The sequence below is a fragment of the Dendrobates tinctorius genome, unplaced genomic scaffold, assembly GCF_039654945.1.
Source record: "Dendrobates tinctorius isolate UK_male_01 unplaced genomic scaffold, ASM3965494v1 ptg000071l, whole genome shotgun sequence".
In the NCBI taxonomy this organism is placed as follows: domain Eukaryota; kingdom Metazoa; phylum Chordata; class Amphibia; order Anura; family Dendrobatidae; genus Dendrobates; species Dendrobates tinctorius.
The window spans coordinates 17,595,807-17,613,645 of record NW_027361739.1 but is presented as its reverse complement, the minus strand read 5'-3'; the positions used below and the strand labels follow the sequence as shown (position 1 = coordinate 17,613,645).

The following is a 17,839-nucleotide window of genomic DNA, read 5'->3' as shown; positions in this document are numbered from 1 at the left end:
TAATGTGAAACCGGCCTAAGTCCTATATTATTACTAGGAGCGCACTGGTCCGCACCATTTCTGAGGGTTGTCAGCTTCGCATTCTGTGGACCTGGGGAGATCTGGGGCCTGTGGCTCCTGTTGGCCCATGTTCCCAATGGTAACGTCCACCACGTCTGCATAGCTCATACTGGTGTGAGTGGTTGGAAATGGGGGAAGGTGTCCCACCCCCACCATGCCCACTGGCTGCTGAGGGCATCACTGACACAGTGCACTATCACAGGTTCTGTACAGAGACTGCAGGGCACGTCCCTCAGGGACGCCGAGGAGCTATCTGCTGGGATGTTCTGCCTTTTCTCCGTCTCCGCTCCGTCCTCACAGCCGAGGACAGCAGCAGAGCGAGGTGACACCGGAGCGTCACGTGAAGGTCACCGCCTGTTCCTTTAAACGCCGGCTCCGGGGCGGGGCTAAATGACGCACATCCGTGACGTAAGCAGCAATGTCGCTGTTTCCTATTGGTCGCCGCCTTCGCCTGGACCGCGCACTGATCGGACGCTAGCGTCATTTGGCTTCTGGCGGGCGGCGAGATCGGATCACGGGCAACATGAAGATCTGGACCTCAGAACACGTGTTCGAGTAAGTATAGGGGGCCGTAGTGGTGGTGATGGCGGGGGCTTCAGAGCCGTCTGTGCCGGCCCGGGCTCCTGAGCCAACGTTCCAGATCAGGACGCAGATAATCCGCTGTGTGGTGGACTACAAGTCCCAGAATGCTTTACGGGCCTTTGTCTTATATGATGGGGGCTGCGGTAAAAGGCATGCTGGGATTTGTAGTTCTATTGCAGATGGCTGACTGTACTCAATGAACCTTTTCCGCCAACGGGAATTGCAGGGTTTTTGCTGTGATGGTCATCGATTTGGCTGCCCTCTATAGTAACTCATATTACTGCTGGGCGGTAACGTCAGCTATGCTTCTGCAGGATTTGGAGGCTGTGATGTCATCGGCTGCGTATGACCTCATGCTGTAGGTGATAATCTCACGTTCTGTAGGATCCATGAACACTATGGGGTGATGCAGTGTGTTGTGTCACGCTTGCCCATAGCAACCAATCACTCCTTTGTTCACAGGGGTGTCTTTTTCTTAGGCCTCTTTCACACTTCAGTTTTTTGCATCAGTCAAAATCCGCCAAAAGGACGGATGGCGGATCTGTTTTAGTACTGATGACAACGGATGCCACCTGTCCGTTTTTTTTACGTATCCGACAAATGAAGATTTTTAAAGCAATCGCAGCCTGGATAAGGAGAGAGAGAGAATGAATTGTTTTTTGTCCATCAGACTGAAAGAATTTCGGGTTAAAACAGTGTCTGGAGGATCCGACAGAGAAAAAAACGTTGCAAGCTCCGTTTTGAAATCTTTGAGGATGGTGACGGGCAGCAACTTTTGGCGGATCCGCAAAAAAAACGGATGCAACGGACGGCAATCCGCCTATAATGGAAGTCAATGGGGAAAAAACGGATCCTCTAAAGAAAATTGCGGATCCGTTTTTTTCATTCAAAACCTGGCGGATTGTGACTGATTGTAAAAAAAAACTGAAGTGTGAAAGAGGCCTAAGGAGACCTGATGGAAAGTCTGTGCGCACTCGCAGCACTGCTGTGGTTTCGGACCTCTGTGGCAGCGCAGGACACAGATCGCCCCAGGGTGTACACACAGGTTTGGATGCTGTCACAGCTGCCCCTTGTTTCTGTGTGGTTATCACGTGTTATCATGTGGATGTGGTATATCTTGATTTTTCCAAAGCGTTTGTATCGTGCCACACAAGAGGTTGGTACACAAAATGAGAATGCTGGGTCTGGGGGAAAATGTGTGTAAATGGGTAAGTAACTGGCTTAGTGATAGAAAGCAGAGGGTGGTTATAAATGGTATATTCTCTAACTGGGTCGCTGTGACCAGTGCGGTACCGCAGGGGTCGGTGTTGGGACCTATTCTCTTCAACATATTTATTAACGATCTGGTAGAAGGTTTGCACAGTAAAATATTGATATTTGCAGATGATACAAAACTATGTAAAGCAGTCAATACAAGAGAAGATAGTATTCTGCTACAGATGGATCTGGATAAGTTGGGAACTTGGGCCGAAAGGTGGCAGATGGGGTTTAACAATGATAAATGTAAGGTTATACAGATAGGAAGAAGGAATCAATATCATCATTACACACTGAATGGTAAACCACTGGGTAAATCTGACATGGAGAAGGACTTGGGGATCCTAGTTCATGATAAACTTACCTGGAGCAGCCAGTGCCAGGCAGCGGCTTCCAAGGCAAACAAGATCATGGGGTGCATTAAAAGAGGTCTGGATACACATGATGAGAGCATTATACTGCCTCTGTACAAATCTCTGGTTAGAATGCATATGGAGTACTGTGTACAGTTTTGGGCACCGGTGCTCAGGAAGGATATAATGGAACTAGAGCGGGTACAAAGGAGGGCAACAAAATTAATAAAGGGGATGAGGGAACTACAATACCCAGAGAGATTAGCAAAATTAGGATTATTTAGTCTAGAAAAAAAGATGACTGAGGGGCGATCTAATAACCATGTATAAGTATATAAGGGGACAATACAAATATCTCTCTGAGGATCTGTTGATACCAAGGAAGGTGACGGTCACAAGGGGGCATTCTCTGCGTCTGGAGGAGAAAAGGTTTTTCCACCAACATAGAAGAGGATTCTTTACTGTTAGGGCAGTGAGAATCTGGAATTCCCTGCCTGAGGAGGTGGTGATGGCGAACTCAGTCGAAGGGTTCAAGAGAGGCCTGGATGTCTTCCTGGAGCGTAACAATATTGTATCTTACAGTTATTGTTAGGTTCTTTAGAAGGACGTAGATCTGGGGATTTATTCTGACAGAATTTTATAGGATGGACTAATGTCTTTTTTCGACCTTACTATGTTACTGTCAGAGCCGCATTCCTCATACACCGCATTCCTCTTACACCGGTCATTACTGGATCATCAGATCCTTCAGATTACTGGACACCAGTAAAGTCCGGAATTACCAGATCTTCTGTTATTTTAGGCAGAATTAAAGGAATTTAACTTTTTTTTTTAGATTTATTTGCAGGAATTTTCTGATTTAAAGGGGTTTTCTAGAATCATAATTGTGTTTAAAAGTAATTACTGGGCCCCCGATGATCACAGAGGCTGTTTCCCCATGGGGAATGCAGTGACGGTCATGTTTGCACACTGAAGCCCCATTTCGCATCTATTGGGCAGACTTATAGATCTAGCACCATGAGCTGTGACCTTACCCTACACACGTACCACGGCGCCTGGACTGAGCTGCAGCAGTGGTGCTGCCATGTAGGCCCCCCTGTGAGGGGTAACAGAGGTACATCTCCAGAATTATTTCAAGTGGAAGTATTTGCTCACAGAGACACATTAGATTGAATAATCCTATAATTACATATGAATACTTACCTCCATAGCAAGCTGGGACTTGTAGTTCGTTGCTCGGAAGCACCAGTCTCACTGCATCACTTAATTACATGTCAGACACTTTGAGAGTTTTCATAATGACTCATTAATGTCTTCACTGCATTAATAACCACACCGTGTCATTGTCTTTCTGGACGTCTACCTAACGGGCTAGTCGGTGGCAGCACGTGGACCCTGCGTTAATATCCGGCGTCCTGCAATAAATGAGATTGTCATTCATTGACCAGCTGGGATTAGAGCTGTGTTAGATACACTTCTAAAGGGGCTATTGACATGAAATTCTTACCAGATGTCTACAACAACCCATCCAGTCCACACAGGCAAAGAAATCAATACATAGATGTCCGTAAATTATGTGTAACAATGGGAATTGACACAGGGAAAAAGTATTGAGCACATGAATGAGAGGTGCAAAAAGTCATAGATTTCAGATGATGTCATGGCTAAGTTTCTATCAGTAATTAGAAAACAATCCTGTCACTTAGTGAAAAATATCAGCTGGTTCAACTTTTGGCCTATAAAAAGGTGTCTCATTACAAACGTGCCACTAGTAAGTGAGCTGTCTCAAGACCATCACAACCTTATTGTTGGAAAACATACTGATGGCATTGGTTACAGAAGAATTCCTAAACTACTGAATGCTCCAGTGATCGCTGTTGGGAAGTGTAAAGAACAACAATGCACCATACTTACTTAGAAAATTGGTGAGATGTTCAATATTTTTAACCTGCTGTATGTATGTGGAGGTAAAAATGTTGGTTATGGGGGGCAGGATTCATTTGTGGACCACACAGATCAATATGTACTGGAGGACACTATCCCTATGGGCCCAGCTTGTATTGGCTGATAACAGGGAGCATTAGATTGCATCTTGCCTGCACAGTAGTATAAATTTAGATCGACTTTGTGTCCTGTGAGGACGGTAACGTGTCAGTAGGATTAGCCTCATCTGTGAGGTCAGGAGTGTCACCCTTGTAACTGTCCTGATATTTTTACCTGCAGAAGTGCTCCCGCCTCACATTTCCTACAGCTGAGGGTTCCTATATTTGGTGGTGAAAAGGTTAACCGTGTGGTTGGTGGGTGTGCAGATAGGGCTGATGGGACCTGCATGCCTTTCTCATTAGTGCTGGAACGTTAAAGGGGGAGGGGGTCCCAGTGACGTTGGGCCGCTTCTTCCGAATCACGCTTTTTTCCATTAGAGCATTGGCCTCTCTGTGTGACTATTGTATACTGTCCTCTGTTATCAGCCGTGCGGACGGAGTTATATATAACTGTAAAATATTGTAATTGATGGAGAGATCTTTCAACACAAGCTCATCCTGTGTAGAAGATTGCAGCAGCTCTAGTCTGATGTGGTTGATAACAGAGATCTATCGCCCCCACTTACCGGCTATTACCCTTTAGTGTGCACTTCCCGTATTGCACAGGAAGTGTCGTCTTTTTGCTGTCTAATGGAACAGTCACCTTGAATATTGTCCGTACATGGTGGGAGTTGTAGTTTCATAACAACCATGAGTGTAGATCACTGTGCTCCCATCTGATGGGCTATAAGATGGCTGCTCTCTCAGGACATGATAGCAGGGGCCCTTGTGACCACTAAGGCCTGTTTCACACTTCCGTTTTTGACCATCAGTGAAAATCCGCTGTTTTTGCAAAAAAAGGATCCGCCATTTTTTTTTTTTTTGGGCGGATCCGTTTTTTTCCCCATTGACTTGCATTACTGGCGGATCTTGACGGATGGCCATCCGTTGGATCAGTTTTTTTGTGGATCCGTCAATTTTTTTGCGTCCGCCGAGATGCCTGGACGGACCATGTAACATTTTTTATACTGGGGGATCTGCATTTTACTACAGCGCATGCCCGGAGGAATGAAGTCAGGAGGAAATTTAACGCTGAAATCATTTCTGCCGTCCAGAGGGGAAAAATCTCAATCTCTGTCTCTCATAGAAGCTGTGCAATTGATTTATCCCTTCATGAAAATCACTGATGTTAAATACTGACCTACCATTGAATCCAGAACACTGAAAATACTCGGACCATTATTTGCATACATGATAAATCCCCTAAGTCCGGTTTCACACGTCCGAATGTGGGCTGCAGTGTCCGACCCGGCCACAGGTCTCCTAGGTATACTTAAGTGTGTGGAGTTCAGGTTGGGAGACCCTTAATGTCAGACGTGTGAATCCAATCTGAGGGAGGCGTTCATTGCCACATTGCAGAATAGTTTGGGGATGTGCTTCGCTCAGTGGAGTTTTATGTAGCCTGCAGAGAACTGAACATTCTGATTGTAATACAGAGGCTGGGTGGCTCCACATTGCTCAGAAAGGAGCAGACAGACCTGTACATTCAGTACTTACCATACAATGGGCGGTCATGACAGGCATTGTGCTCGGATAATTATGGATGTCCCCTATGTCATTAGTGAGAACCGTGCGTGCACAGTAGCAGTGGCCCGTTCTGGAGAGCCTGGACCCTCATCGATCAAATGTATATATGGAATATCTTATGAATATGCTAGACATAATTAAGACAAGTATAGCCCTGTAAGCCCACAGTATTGCAGCTTAGATGGTGGGATGTTCGCTGGGACTCCAGTAGATCGGCTGTTATTTCTTGTATCCGCATGCACCCACTATAGTCAGTGGGTGAGCAGACATGGTCAGTAAGCCTTCCATAGTGATAGATGCTCATTGCAGCAGTTCTACTGACTAAAGGGCCTGTCACACTAAGCGATATCGCTAGCAATATCGCTATAACGTCACTGGTTTTGTGACGCAGCAGCGATATCGCTATGTCTGATACTTGCCTCCGACCGCTCCTCCTCTGATTATCGCTGATCGTGCGAGAACGTTCAGGACCGTTTCTTGTCGTCAGCTTCCTGCTGGGCTTCCTGCTGGCGCCGACGAGCGACGCGTGGACGCGGGCGGGAGGACGCAGGATCGCCTCATCTGACAGGTAAGTAGCGACCCCCATCCCCAGCAATGTCGCTGGTGAGATCTGCCTGTGTGGCAGCTCACTAGCGACCACTTAGCGATGCACCAGCGATCCTGACCGCGTCATATCACTGGTCGGGATCGCTGGTACATCGCTAAGTGTGACAGGACCTCCTTATTAAGGTGCTATCTGTTATGTTGGTTAGTAGTGTCCTGGTGGTTTTTAAGGGAAGCTATTAATCTGACTACAGCCGGCCCCAATAGAGTCGGTGTCCGAACCCCCGCCGCCCCATGAATGAAACCAGAAGTTAATTTCCTCTCCGTAGCGTCCGGCTAGGTGTATGCGTCGGGCAGTTTAACCCCTTAATGTCCAATGACGGAAACAGTCCGTCATCAGACATCTCCCCTGCTTTGATGAGGGCTCCGGCGCTGAGCCCGCATCAAAGCCGGGACATGTCAGCTGTTATGAACAGCTGACATGTGCCCGCAATAGGCGCGAGCGGAATCGCCGTCCGCCCGCGCCTATTAACTAGTTAAATGCCGCTGTCAAAGCTGACAGCGTGCATTTAAATAGCATTTCCGCCCGCCGGGTCGGAAATAACGTCACCGCCGACCCCGTCACGTGATCGGGGGTCGGCGTCATGTTGCCTGGACAACCAGAGGTCTCTATGAGACCTCTATGGTTGTTCCAGGCATATGGCTTTCAGCGCCACCCGGTGGTCGGCGCTGAAAGCACAGCAGTAAATCTGCCACATATGGGCGATCTGCTCATCGCCCATATGTAGCAGAGCCGATCGGGTTGCACAAGCTTCTAGCCTCCTATGGAGGCTATTGAAGCATGCCAAAAGTAAAAAAAAAAAAAAAAAAGTTTAAAAATAAAAAAAAAATTAAAAAAACCTAAAAGTTCAAATCACCCCCCTTTCGCCCCAATCAAAATAAAACGGTAAAAAAAAAAAATCCCACATACACATATTAGGTATCGCCCCGTTCAGAATCGCCCGATCTATCAATAAAAAAAAAAGCATTAACCCGATCGCTAAACGGCGTAGCGAGAAAAAAATAAAAAACGCCAGAATTACGTTTTTTTGGTCACCAAGACATTGCATTAAAATGCAATACCGGGCGATCAAAAGAACGTATCTGCACAAAAGTGGTATCATTAACCCCTTCCTGACATGAGACGTACTATCCCGTCCACGGTACCCGGGCCCGTATGACCGGGGACGGGATAGTACGTCTACCGCGATCAGCGGCGCCCACGTGGTGAGCGCCGCTGATCGCGGCCGGGTGTCAGCTGATTATCACAGCTGACACCCGGCACAATGTGTCAGGGGCGGTCACGGACCGCCCCCGACACATTAACCCCTTGCACACCGCGATCAAACGCGATCGCGGTGTACCGGGAGTTAAAGGGAAGCATCGGCAGGGAGGGGGCTCCCTCCGTGCTTCCCTGAGCCCCCCACGGCAGCGCAATGTGCAGCGCTGCTGCGGGGGACTCCTATCCTCCAGGCCCCCGAATCCAAGATGGCGACGGGGGCCTTCGGGGGCCTGGGGAAGCTGGCTTCCTCAGTGCCTGCAAAGCGCAGGCATGAGGAAGCCTTGTGCACTGCCTGTGACAGATTGCTGATCTGTCACAGTGATCTGTGATGTGACAGATCAGCGATCTGTCACAGGACAGTGATGTCCCACCTGGGACTATGTAATAAAGTAAAAAAAATAAAAAAAAAAGTGTAAAAATAAATTTAAAAAAATCGCCAAATAAATTAGTAAAAAAAAAAAAAATATTCCCCAATAAATTCATTTTTTTAAAATAATAAAAAAAAAAAACAATAAATGTACACATATTAGGTATCGCCGCGTCCGTAACGACCTGCCCTATAAAACTGTCCCATTAGTTAACCCCTTTAGCGAACCCCTTAAAAAATAAAAATAAAAAACGAAGCAAAAAATAATGATTTATTATCATACCGCCAAACAAAAAGTGCAATAACGCGAGATCAAAAAGACGCATATAAATATCCATGGTACCGCTGAAAACGTCATCTTGTCCCGCAAAAAACGAGCTGCCTCACAGCATCATCAGTGAAAAAATAAAAAAGTTATAGCTCGCAGAATAAAGCGATGCAAAAATAATTATTTTTTATATAAAATAGTTTTCATTGCATAAAACCGACAAAAACATAAAAAAACGACCTAAATGAGGTATCGCTGTAACCGTACTGACCCGAAGAATAAAAGCGCTTTATCAATTTTACCGCACGCGGAACGGTGTAAACGCACCCCCCCCAAAAGAAATTCATGAAACGCTGGTTTTTGTTCATTCTGCGTCCCAAAAATCGGAATAAAAAGCGATCAAAAAATTTCACGTGCCCGAAAATGGTACCAATAAAAACGTCAACTCGTCCCGCAAAAAATAAGACCTCACATGACTCGGTGGGTCAAAATACGGAAAAATTATAGCTCTCAATATGTGGTGATGCAAAAACTATTTTTACAATAAAAAGCGTCTTTTAGCGTGTGACAGCCGCCAAACATAAAAACCGCCATAAATAGTAAATCAAACCCCCCGTTATCACCCCCTTAGTTAGGGAAAAATAATAAAATAAAAAAAAATGTATTTATTTCCATTTTTCCATTAGGGTTAGGGCTAGGGGTGTGTTAGGCTAGGGTTAGGGCTAGGGTTAGGGCTAGGGTTAGGGCTAGGGTTAGGGTTAGGGTTAGGGTTAGGGTTAGGGTTAGGGCTAGGGTTAGGGCTAGGGTTAGGGCTAGGGTTAGGGCTAGGGTTAGGGCTAGGGTTAGGGCTAGGGTTAGGGCTAGGGTTAGGGCTAGGGTTAGGGCTAGGGTTAGGGCTAGGGTTAGGGGCGTGTTGGGGTTCGGGTTGGAGTTAGAATTGGGGGTTTCCACTGTTTGGGCACATCAGGGGCTCTCCAAATGCAACATGGCGTCTGATCTCAATTCCAGCCAATTCTGAGTTGAAAAAGTCAAATGGTGCTCCTTCCCTTCCAAGCTCTGCTATGCGCCCAAACAGTGTTTTACCCCCTCATGTAGGGTATCAGCCTACTCAGGACAAATTGCAAAACAATTTTTGGGGTCCAATTTCTCCTGTTACCCTTAGGAAAATAAAAAATTGGGGGCAAAAATATCATTTTTGTGGAAAAAAAATGATTTTTTTATTTTCACGTCCGAGTGTTATAAACTTCTGTGAAGCACTTGGGGGTTCAAAGTGCTCACCACACATCTAGATAAGTTCCGTGGGGGGTCTAGTGTCCAAAATGGGGTCACTTGTGGGGAGTTTCAATAGTTTAGGTACATCAGGGGCTCTCCAAACGCACATGACACCCGCAGACCATTCCATCAAAGTCTGCGTTCCAAAACGTCACTGCTTCCCTTCCGAGCCCCGACGTGTGTCCATACAGTAGTTTTCTCCCACATATGGGGTGTCAGCGTACTCAGGACAAATTGGACAACAACTTTTGGGGTCCAATTTCTCCTGGTACCCTTGGGAAAATAAAAAAAATGGTGACTAAAAGATCATGTTTGTGGAAAAAATACGAATTTTTTATTTTCACGCCCGGGCGTTGTAAACTTCTGTGAAGCACTGGGGGGGTCAAAGTGCTCACCACACATCTAGATAAGTTCCTTGGGGGGTCTAGTTTACAAAATGGTGTCATTTGTGGGGGGTTTCCACTGTTTAGGTACATTAGGGGCTCTCCAAAGGCAATATCACACCCGCAGACCATTCCATCAAAGTCTGCATTCCAAAACGTCACTACTTCCCTTCCGAGCCCCGACGTGTGCCCATACAGTAGTTTTCTCCCACATATGGGGTATCAGCATACTCAGGACAAATTGGACAACAACTTTTGGGGTCCAATTTCTCCTGGTACCCTTGGGAAAATAAAAAAATGGTGACTAAAAGATCATGTTTGTGGAAAAAATACGAATTTTTTATTTTCACGCCCGGGCGTTGTAAACTTCTGTGAAGCACTGGGGGGGTCAAAGTGCTCACCACACATCTAGATAAGTTCGTTAGGGTGTCTAGTTTCCAAAATGGTGTCATTTGTGGGGGGTTTCCACTGTTTTGGTACATCAGGGGTTTTCCAAACGCGACATGGTGTCCGATCTCAATTCCAGCCAAAAACGTCAAATGGCGCTGCTTCCCTTCCGAGCTCTGCCATGCGCCCAAATAGTGGTTTACCCCCACATGTGGGGTATCAGCGTACTCAGGACAAATTGCACAATAACTTTTAGGGTCCTGTTACCCTTGGAAAAATAAGAATTGAGGGTGAAAAGATCATTTTTGTTTAAAAAATATGATTTTTTAATTGTATGGCTTTATGTTATAAACTTCTGTGAAGCCCATGGGGGTTCAAAGTTCTCACCACACATCTAGATAAGTTCCTTAGGGGGTCTAGTTTCCAAAATGGTGTCATTTGTGGGGGGTTTCCACTGTTTTGGTACATCAGGGGTTTTCCAAACGCGACATGGTGTCCGATCTCAATTCCAGCCAAAAACGTCAAATGGCGCTGCTTCCCTTCCGAGCTCTGCCATGCGCCCAAATAGTGGTTTACCCCCACATGTGGGGTATCAGCGTACTCAGGACAAATTGCACAATAACTTTTAGGGTCCTGTTACCCTTGGGAAAATAAAAATTGGGGTGAAAAGATCATTTTTGTGGAAAAAATATGATTTTTTAATTGTACCGCTGTACGTTATAAACTTCTGTAAAGCCCTTGTGGGTTCAAAGTTCTCACCACATATCTAGATAAGTTCCTTGGGGGGTCTAGTTTCCAAAATGGGGTCACTTGTAGGGGGTTTCCACTGTTTAGGTACATCAGGGACTCTCCAAACGTGACATGGCGTCCAATCTGAATTCCAGCCAATTTTGCATTGAAAAAGTCAAACGGCGCTCCTTCCATTCTGAGCTCTGCCATGCGCCGAAACAGTCGTTCCCCCCCACATATCAGGTATCTGCGTACTCAGGACAAATTGCACAATAGCTTTTGCAGTTCAATTTCTCCTGTTACCCTTGGTAAAATAAAAAAAATTGAACCTGAAGTATTTTTTTTATGAAAAAAAGTTAGATGTTCATTTTTTTTTAAATATTCAAAAAAATTCCTGTGACGCACCTAAAGGGTTAATAAACTTCTTGAATGTGGTTTTGAGCACCTTAAGGGGTGCAGTTTTTAGAATGGTGTCACTTTTGGGTATTTTCTATCATATAGACCCCTCAAAGTGGCTTCAAATGTGATGTGGTCCTAAAAATAAAATGGTGTTGTAAAAATGAGAAATCGCTGGTCAACTTTTAACCCTTATAACTTCCTAACAAAAAAAAATTTTGGTTCCAAAATTGTGCTGATGTAAAGTAAACATGTGGGAAATGTTAGTTATCAAGTTTTTTGTGTGCCTTATCTCTGTGATTTAAGGGCATAAAAATTCAAAGTTGGAAAATTGCGAAATTTTCAAAATTTTCGCCAAATTTCCGTTTTTCTCACAAATAAACGCAAGTTATTTGAATGAAATTTTACCACTAACATGAAGTACAATATGTCACGAGAAAACAATGTCAGAATCACCGGGATCCATGGAAGCGTTCGAGAGTTATGACCTCATAAAGGTACAGTGGTCAGAATTGTAAAAATTGGCCCGGTCATGAACGTGCAAACCACCCTTGGGGGTGAAGGGGTTAAAAACGTCAGTCCGGCACGGAAAAAATAAGCCCTCACCCGACCCCAGATCATGAAAAACGGAGACGCTACGGGTCTCGGAAAATTGCGCAAATTTTTAGCAAACGTTGGAATTTTTTTTCACCACTTAGATAAAAGAGGACATAGACACGTTTGGTGTCTGTGAACTCGTAATGACCTGGAGAATCATAATGGCAGGTGAGATTTAGCATCTAGTGACCCTAACAAAAAAGCCAAGCAAAAAGCAAGTGTGGGATTGCACTTTTTTTGCAATTTCACCGCACTTGGAATTTTTTTCCTGTTTTCGAGTACACGATATGGTAAAACCAATGATGTCATTTAAAAGTACAACTCGTCCCGCAAAAAATAAGCCCTCACATGGCCATATAAACGGAAAAATAAAAAAGTTATGGCTCTGGAAAGAAGGGGAGGGAAAAATGAAAATGTAAAACCAAAAATACCCCTGGTCATTAAGGGGTTAATAGCACTATTAACCCGCAAATTAACCCCATATCTGTTAATGTTTTTCTGGTGACCGGATCCCTTTCAGTATATGCAGACTGCAGCTCCACTTTTCCAGAGTGCGGAGTAATGCAGAATTAGAACTTTTTTTTTTTTTTTTTTTATTACAGCCACCCATGGGAGACTGTTACAACGGCCGCTATGCAGAAATACCCGAATCCCATGAATCCAAACGTGGTTGGCGTGGACGTACTGAACAGACACGTGGATGGCGGTGGGAAGCTGCACAGCCACCGGCTCCTCAGCACAGAGTGGGGCATGCCTAGCCTAGTCAAATCCGTAAGTGACATGAGTCATCATCCACTGGGGACCCACTCCCCTCCCGCAGCCTTGAGCGCGGGGAACGTTGTGTGCCGTTCTGCCGTCCATGACCTTTTCAAGGCACAAAGGAACGGCAATGTCAGCAGAGACCTTCAATTGTCAGCGCAGCCTATGCCTGGTCTCGAGCCTTTAACTGCTTGAGTACTGAAGTGCGTACATTGAGATGAGTGTAGGAGCAGGCTATCAGATAACAGTTGCACCTCCTCGGTCAGCATTAAACTTATTTTTTGGGTTCTTTGTAGATTATTGGGGCATCAAGAACAAAGACGTATATCCAGGAGCATTCGGTGGTGGATCCTGTGTCCAAAACAATGGAACTGAAGTCTGCGAATGTAAGTGATAGAGACGTCCTTGTACAGGTCATCCTTCTGGACAGCTGGAGTCCAAGGTTCACAAATCATAGGTTTTATTGGCTTATTATTTAACAGCCTAGCGTGTCATAGAGTTTGACTGGTGTTTTCTTCCCTTCATACAGATCACCTTCACACACATGATATCTGTGGACGAAAGACTAGTCTACAAGCCACATCCTCAGGATGACAAAAAGTGAGTGCTGCCCCGAGCGGTAATATTGGTGCGTGTCAGGGGGGCACACTGATCGGAAAACTTTAGGGAAGATGACCTTTTTGCTAACGACCTACCCGCATGCTGGGAGTTGTAGTTTATAATCGCTCATGAGCCACTGGATAACAGGTCTGTCTCACCTTTGCATGATCCTCTTTTTTGTGTTTTCAGAACTGTCCTGACGCAGGAAGCCATCATAACTGTGAAAGGAGTCAGTCTGGGCAGCTATCTGGAGGGCATGATGGCAAACACCATATCCAGCAATGCCAACAAGGTGAGCGGTGGAATGATCTGCGTCTGGTCACAGCATTGCAATACATCTGCGGGTAGCGTGCCACACAATTGCCTGGATTCTAGTAAATATAGGGCTATACGGCAATGTTGGGTGCACAACCAGAGATCGCTCACAGCATAATGGATGTGAATGAGGTCACTTTGCACTAGCAAGGCTCAAAAATCTAGTTTTTTTTTTTTTTTTTTTAATTGCTTTTTTTTTCTTTTTTTTTTTTTGGGGGGGTACCTAAATGATTGTAATCCCGAGCCTATTCACCTGCACTATGCTGTGATGTGCCAGCGGCACATGGTGATAGCTGGCCGTACGAACTCTGTTGCATTCAAATTTGCCATATAGCTAGCGCCAGCTGTAAGATTTCAATTCGCACATTGGAACTGAATCTCAGACAGCTGACATTCAAATATCTGTAGCCAAACAGATATTCCATTAGCTTTATTGGCAGTGAAAAATGTGGTATTAAAGTTTCCTTTCAGATAAATGACGTTCCATAGTAAACATAGCTTAACCCCATTCCCATCTCCAAGATCCTATCCCAATATGTAGTAATAATATTAGGAAATTCCTCCAATTAAAAATGTAGTATAGTTCTTCTGATTTTCTATGTCATGTGCCGGTATCCAAGGTTACGAACACAAATATAGGGACAGTTGTTAGTGGTCCTAACCATGGACACCTTAGGTCATGCAATGCCTGCGCATGAGGAAAGAGACATAGCGAGTCAGAAAAACTATACTAAATTTCTAATTGGACGTATTTGCTAATGACAGTCTGAGCTGCTGTAGAAAATCTCGAGTCAGGTGTTCTGGATAATCCAGTCCATTTCATGTTTCTGTTCTTCCACTTGCAGGGCCGGGATGCCATGGAGTGGGTTATCGGAAAACTGAACACAGAACTGGAAGATCTGAAAGCAACGACCAGAGGAGGTCTCAGGACGACCATGGCTGCCGCAGCCTCTGTAGAGGAATGATCCATCATCATTAGGTGTTATACTGGAAAGGCTGCAGCGTCTCTCCGTGCACATAATCTATTTATTCTTATTTAAGAATGTATCTTTATGAAGTAGGATTTTTTTCAAATTGAAGCTTGGAGAGAAATGTCAGCAACATGGGAACAAGTTAAAGCCGGGGACCAGGCTGTGGAATGACATAACTGTAGCATGGCCACATCCCAATAAACCCATTTTCTAGTGTCTGCACAGTTGTGACGTTATCGTACCCGCTTCATGGCCACTGTCGGACCAAGGGTCATGTTACACCAGCACCTCTCACATCCATATCTCTAGCGCCCACAGTCTTACATGGCAGAGGTCCCAGTGCTCTATAATACCGCTCTGAGAATGTTTCTGCCATCATAGATACATGTACGTCATACATGACAGAACAGGTGATGAACCAGTGACCAATGTACATGTAGCAGAGTTGGGTTTGTCATTTATCACAACAATTTGTAGCAGTTTCAAGGTAAATGACAATCTTGGCTCTGCTATATCTGGGAATCCATCTACTTGTAGAAATTAGTTATTGCCCAGGACCGAATTCCCGGAGTATTATCTGTATTTAGAAGTCACCGTATGATCCTGGCTTCCAATTATGGCCAATTGTTCCTTTATACAGCAGCCATATTTGTAAGGAGCTGTGCAAATAATTCTGGTGGTGTCACCCAGAGAAACCAGTAACTTGCACTAGTATATTCTGAATTTCCCACCCCAATATCTGACCACCAGCTCTATCAGTGACTGGCAGCCATGTTTTCCAGATGACCAGCGATTCCGTGCATTTACCTCAGCCTGTCATTGCGCTGATTTGACTACACGCGCCAAACGCGAATGTGGGAACTTTGTGCTGATCTATGAAAGAAAATATTTTACTTGAATTTTATTTGATAGGTTATGTAAAAGTGTGGGAATGTGAACCTTTTTTTTTTTTTTTTTTTTTTTTTCTAAAGGAAAAGCTTATGAACGTACTACTTAGTAAATTGTCTACTTTATTGCACAAAGGAAACGGTGGTAGTTGTAATGGAAGGGTTAAAATTTAAAGAAACCGGTCTCAGACACAGACTTTATTATTATTTCATACTAATTACTAAATTGGTATTTTCTCCCTCTTTGAAATAACAGAAAATTTCCAATGACAGTCGTGTTTTCCTTTGTATTGGAATTTGAGCCTGTATTTAAAGGGGTTTTCCAGTCAAAAACATATATTTTGAAGGTACGACCGATAAAATCCCTACCAATGTTAGAGCCCTATAATCCTACAATTGCAAGAAGCAGTTTTTGTGAATTAAACGATCGCTGCGAACATCCTTCAGTGTGAGGCACTCATGATTGGACCAGGGTCCTGCAAACCACCTACCTATCATCCCCGGTACTACTCCATCATTGTGGCGTGTGACACTCATGATGGGGCCAGAGTCCTGGAAGTTATTTTACTCAACTCAAATTTTAAATTTTTAAGTAGTGAAAACCCCTTTGATTTACTACAATTTTATATATATATATATATAAAATTTATATAACACAGCTCCGTAATAGGACCGTCGCTCATTGGCGAAACACCAGCAATAATGTTTTGCTTATTAATATTGACTAACGGAACATCTGCGGTTCCAGACAAAAGAAAAATAAGGGCAAAAAAAGAAAAATTATATATGGGTCCAGCCAATGCTGGCAGATTCGGAGGAATTTCCCAAAATTGCATTTTTAGTCTTCACTTGTACTTTAATTTCTAACAACCATTATCAGGCTCAGTTTTTAGTAACTAGTATGGTAATGACAGTTCCCGCAAATTGGTGTACAAAAAAATTTCTGCTGTAATATTATATATTTTAACATGTGGCCTGCCTGGCAGCCATTTTGTGTCTACCTCTGTGATAGGGATCATAATATGTGATGAGACAAAATGGCTGCCTGATGTGACAAAACTGACCCTTGCGGACATGCAGCCTTGCTGGCTGTAACAACCAATCAGCGCACGGCTTTCATTTTCACAGGGCATTAAGCAGCCGCTGATTGGCTACTATAGGCAACAAGGTTATATCACATTTTATGAGGCAGTTTTTATAGACAAGGCCCATTATGTCTAGTTTAAAGTTATTTGAAGGAATTTGTCAGCACAAGCCTTTTTCTTAGGCCAAATAGTAACGTACTGTTTTAATCAGTGTTGCCTAACCAGTAGCCTTGAAGCTGTTGTGAAACTACAACTCTCCTGACAGTTGCAGGCTGTGGGGGAATACTGGGAGTTGTAATTTCACAACCGCTATTTAGTCACAGGTTTGGGACCACTGGTTTAGGAAAATGACACCATATTGTGTTTGCTTGTGTGTGAGTAATGTAACATGGCCTTACCTGTACAGACTATAAGGGTTAAACAGAAAAATGTTTTGTACGACGAGCACTCCTGAGTTTATTTTTATATTAACCTTGTGTATGTGATGTCGATGAGCAAATGCCAGTAAAAGCTGGAAACGGAGCAGAAATGTGTCTGTCTTTTATTGGGCTCAAAATGGCGAGGAGGTGTTGAAGGACACGAAATAGATCATGATTTAACAAGTTGCTGGGCTTTTGACCAGGTAAAAAGCCTCCATATTGGACCAGAATTCCAAACTGACTGGGATTGTTGGAGGGGCAGACGGCACAAAATATTTTCAGTGGTGCTCCACGGCCCACAGTCTGTTATGGGAATCCTTACAGCATCCCTGTGCATTTGATTAATCCTCTTCGGCCACGTTCACACAAGCCTAAGGCTACTTTCACACATCAGTTTTTTGCCGTCAGGCATGATCCGGCTTTTTTTTAGAAAAAACGGATCCGGCATAAATTTTGGAGAACTGTAGAAACGGATCCGTTTTTTTGCTGGATCCGTCTCTGTTCCTGGAGGCTGGCCAATTGGATCTGAGCATGCGCAGACTTAAAAAAACCGGATCCGGTGGCTGGATCCGTCTTTTTCTGGATCCGGCGCATTCCGGCGCCCATAGACTTTCATTGTAGCAAAAAGCTGGAAGCGCCGGATCCGGCGCTTCCGGCTTTTTCGCCGGAGACAAAAAACG

The 17,839-nt window shown here is 44.5% G+C and overlaps 1 protein-coding gene across 1 annotated transcript; it reads left to right on the top strand.

Annotated features, from left to right (window-relative positions):
* Positions 1-456: 456 nt before the first annotated feature.
* PRELID3B (PRELI domain containing 3B) lies at positions 457-17,262 on the top strand. The gene is made up of 6 exons (XM_073582464.1): positions 457-615; positions 12,726-12,894; positions 13,179-13,268; positions 13,412-13,482; positions 13,672-13,774; positions 14,643-17,262. The coding sequence occupies exons 1-6, from the start codon at positions 584-586 to the stop codon at positions 14,760-14,762; spliced, it is 585 nt and encodes a 194-aa protein (XP_073438565.1). The 5' UTR covers positions 457-583; the 3' UTR covers positions 14,763-17,262.
* Positions 17,263-17,839: the final 577 nt, after the last annotated feature.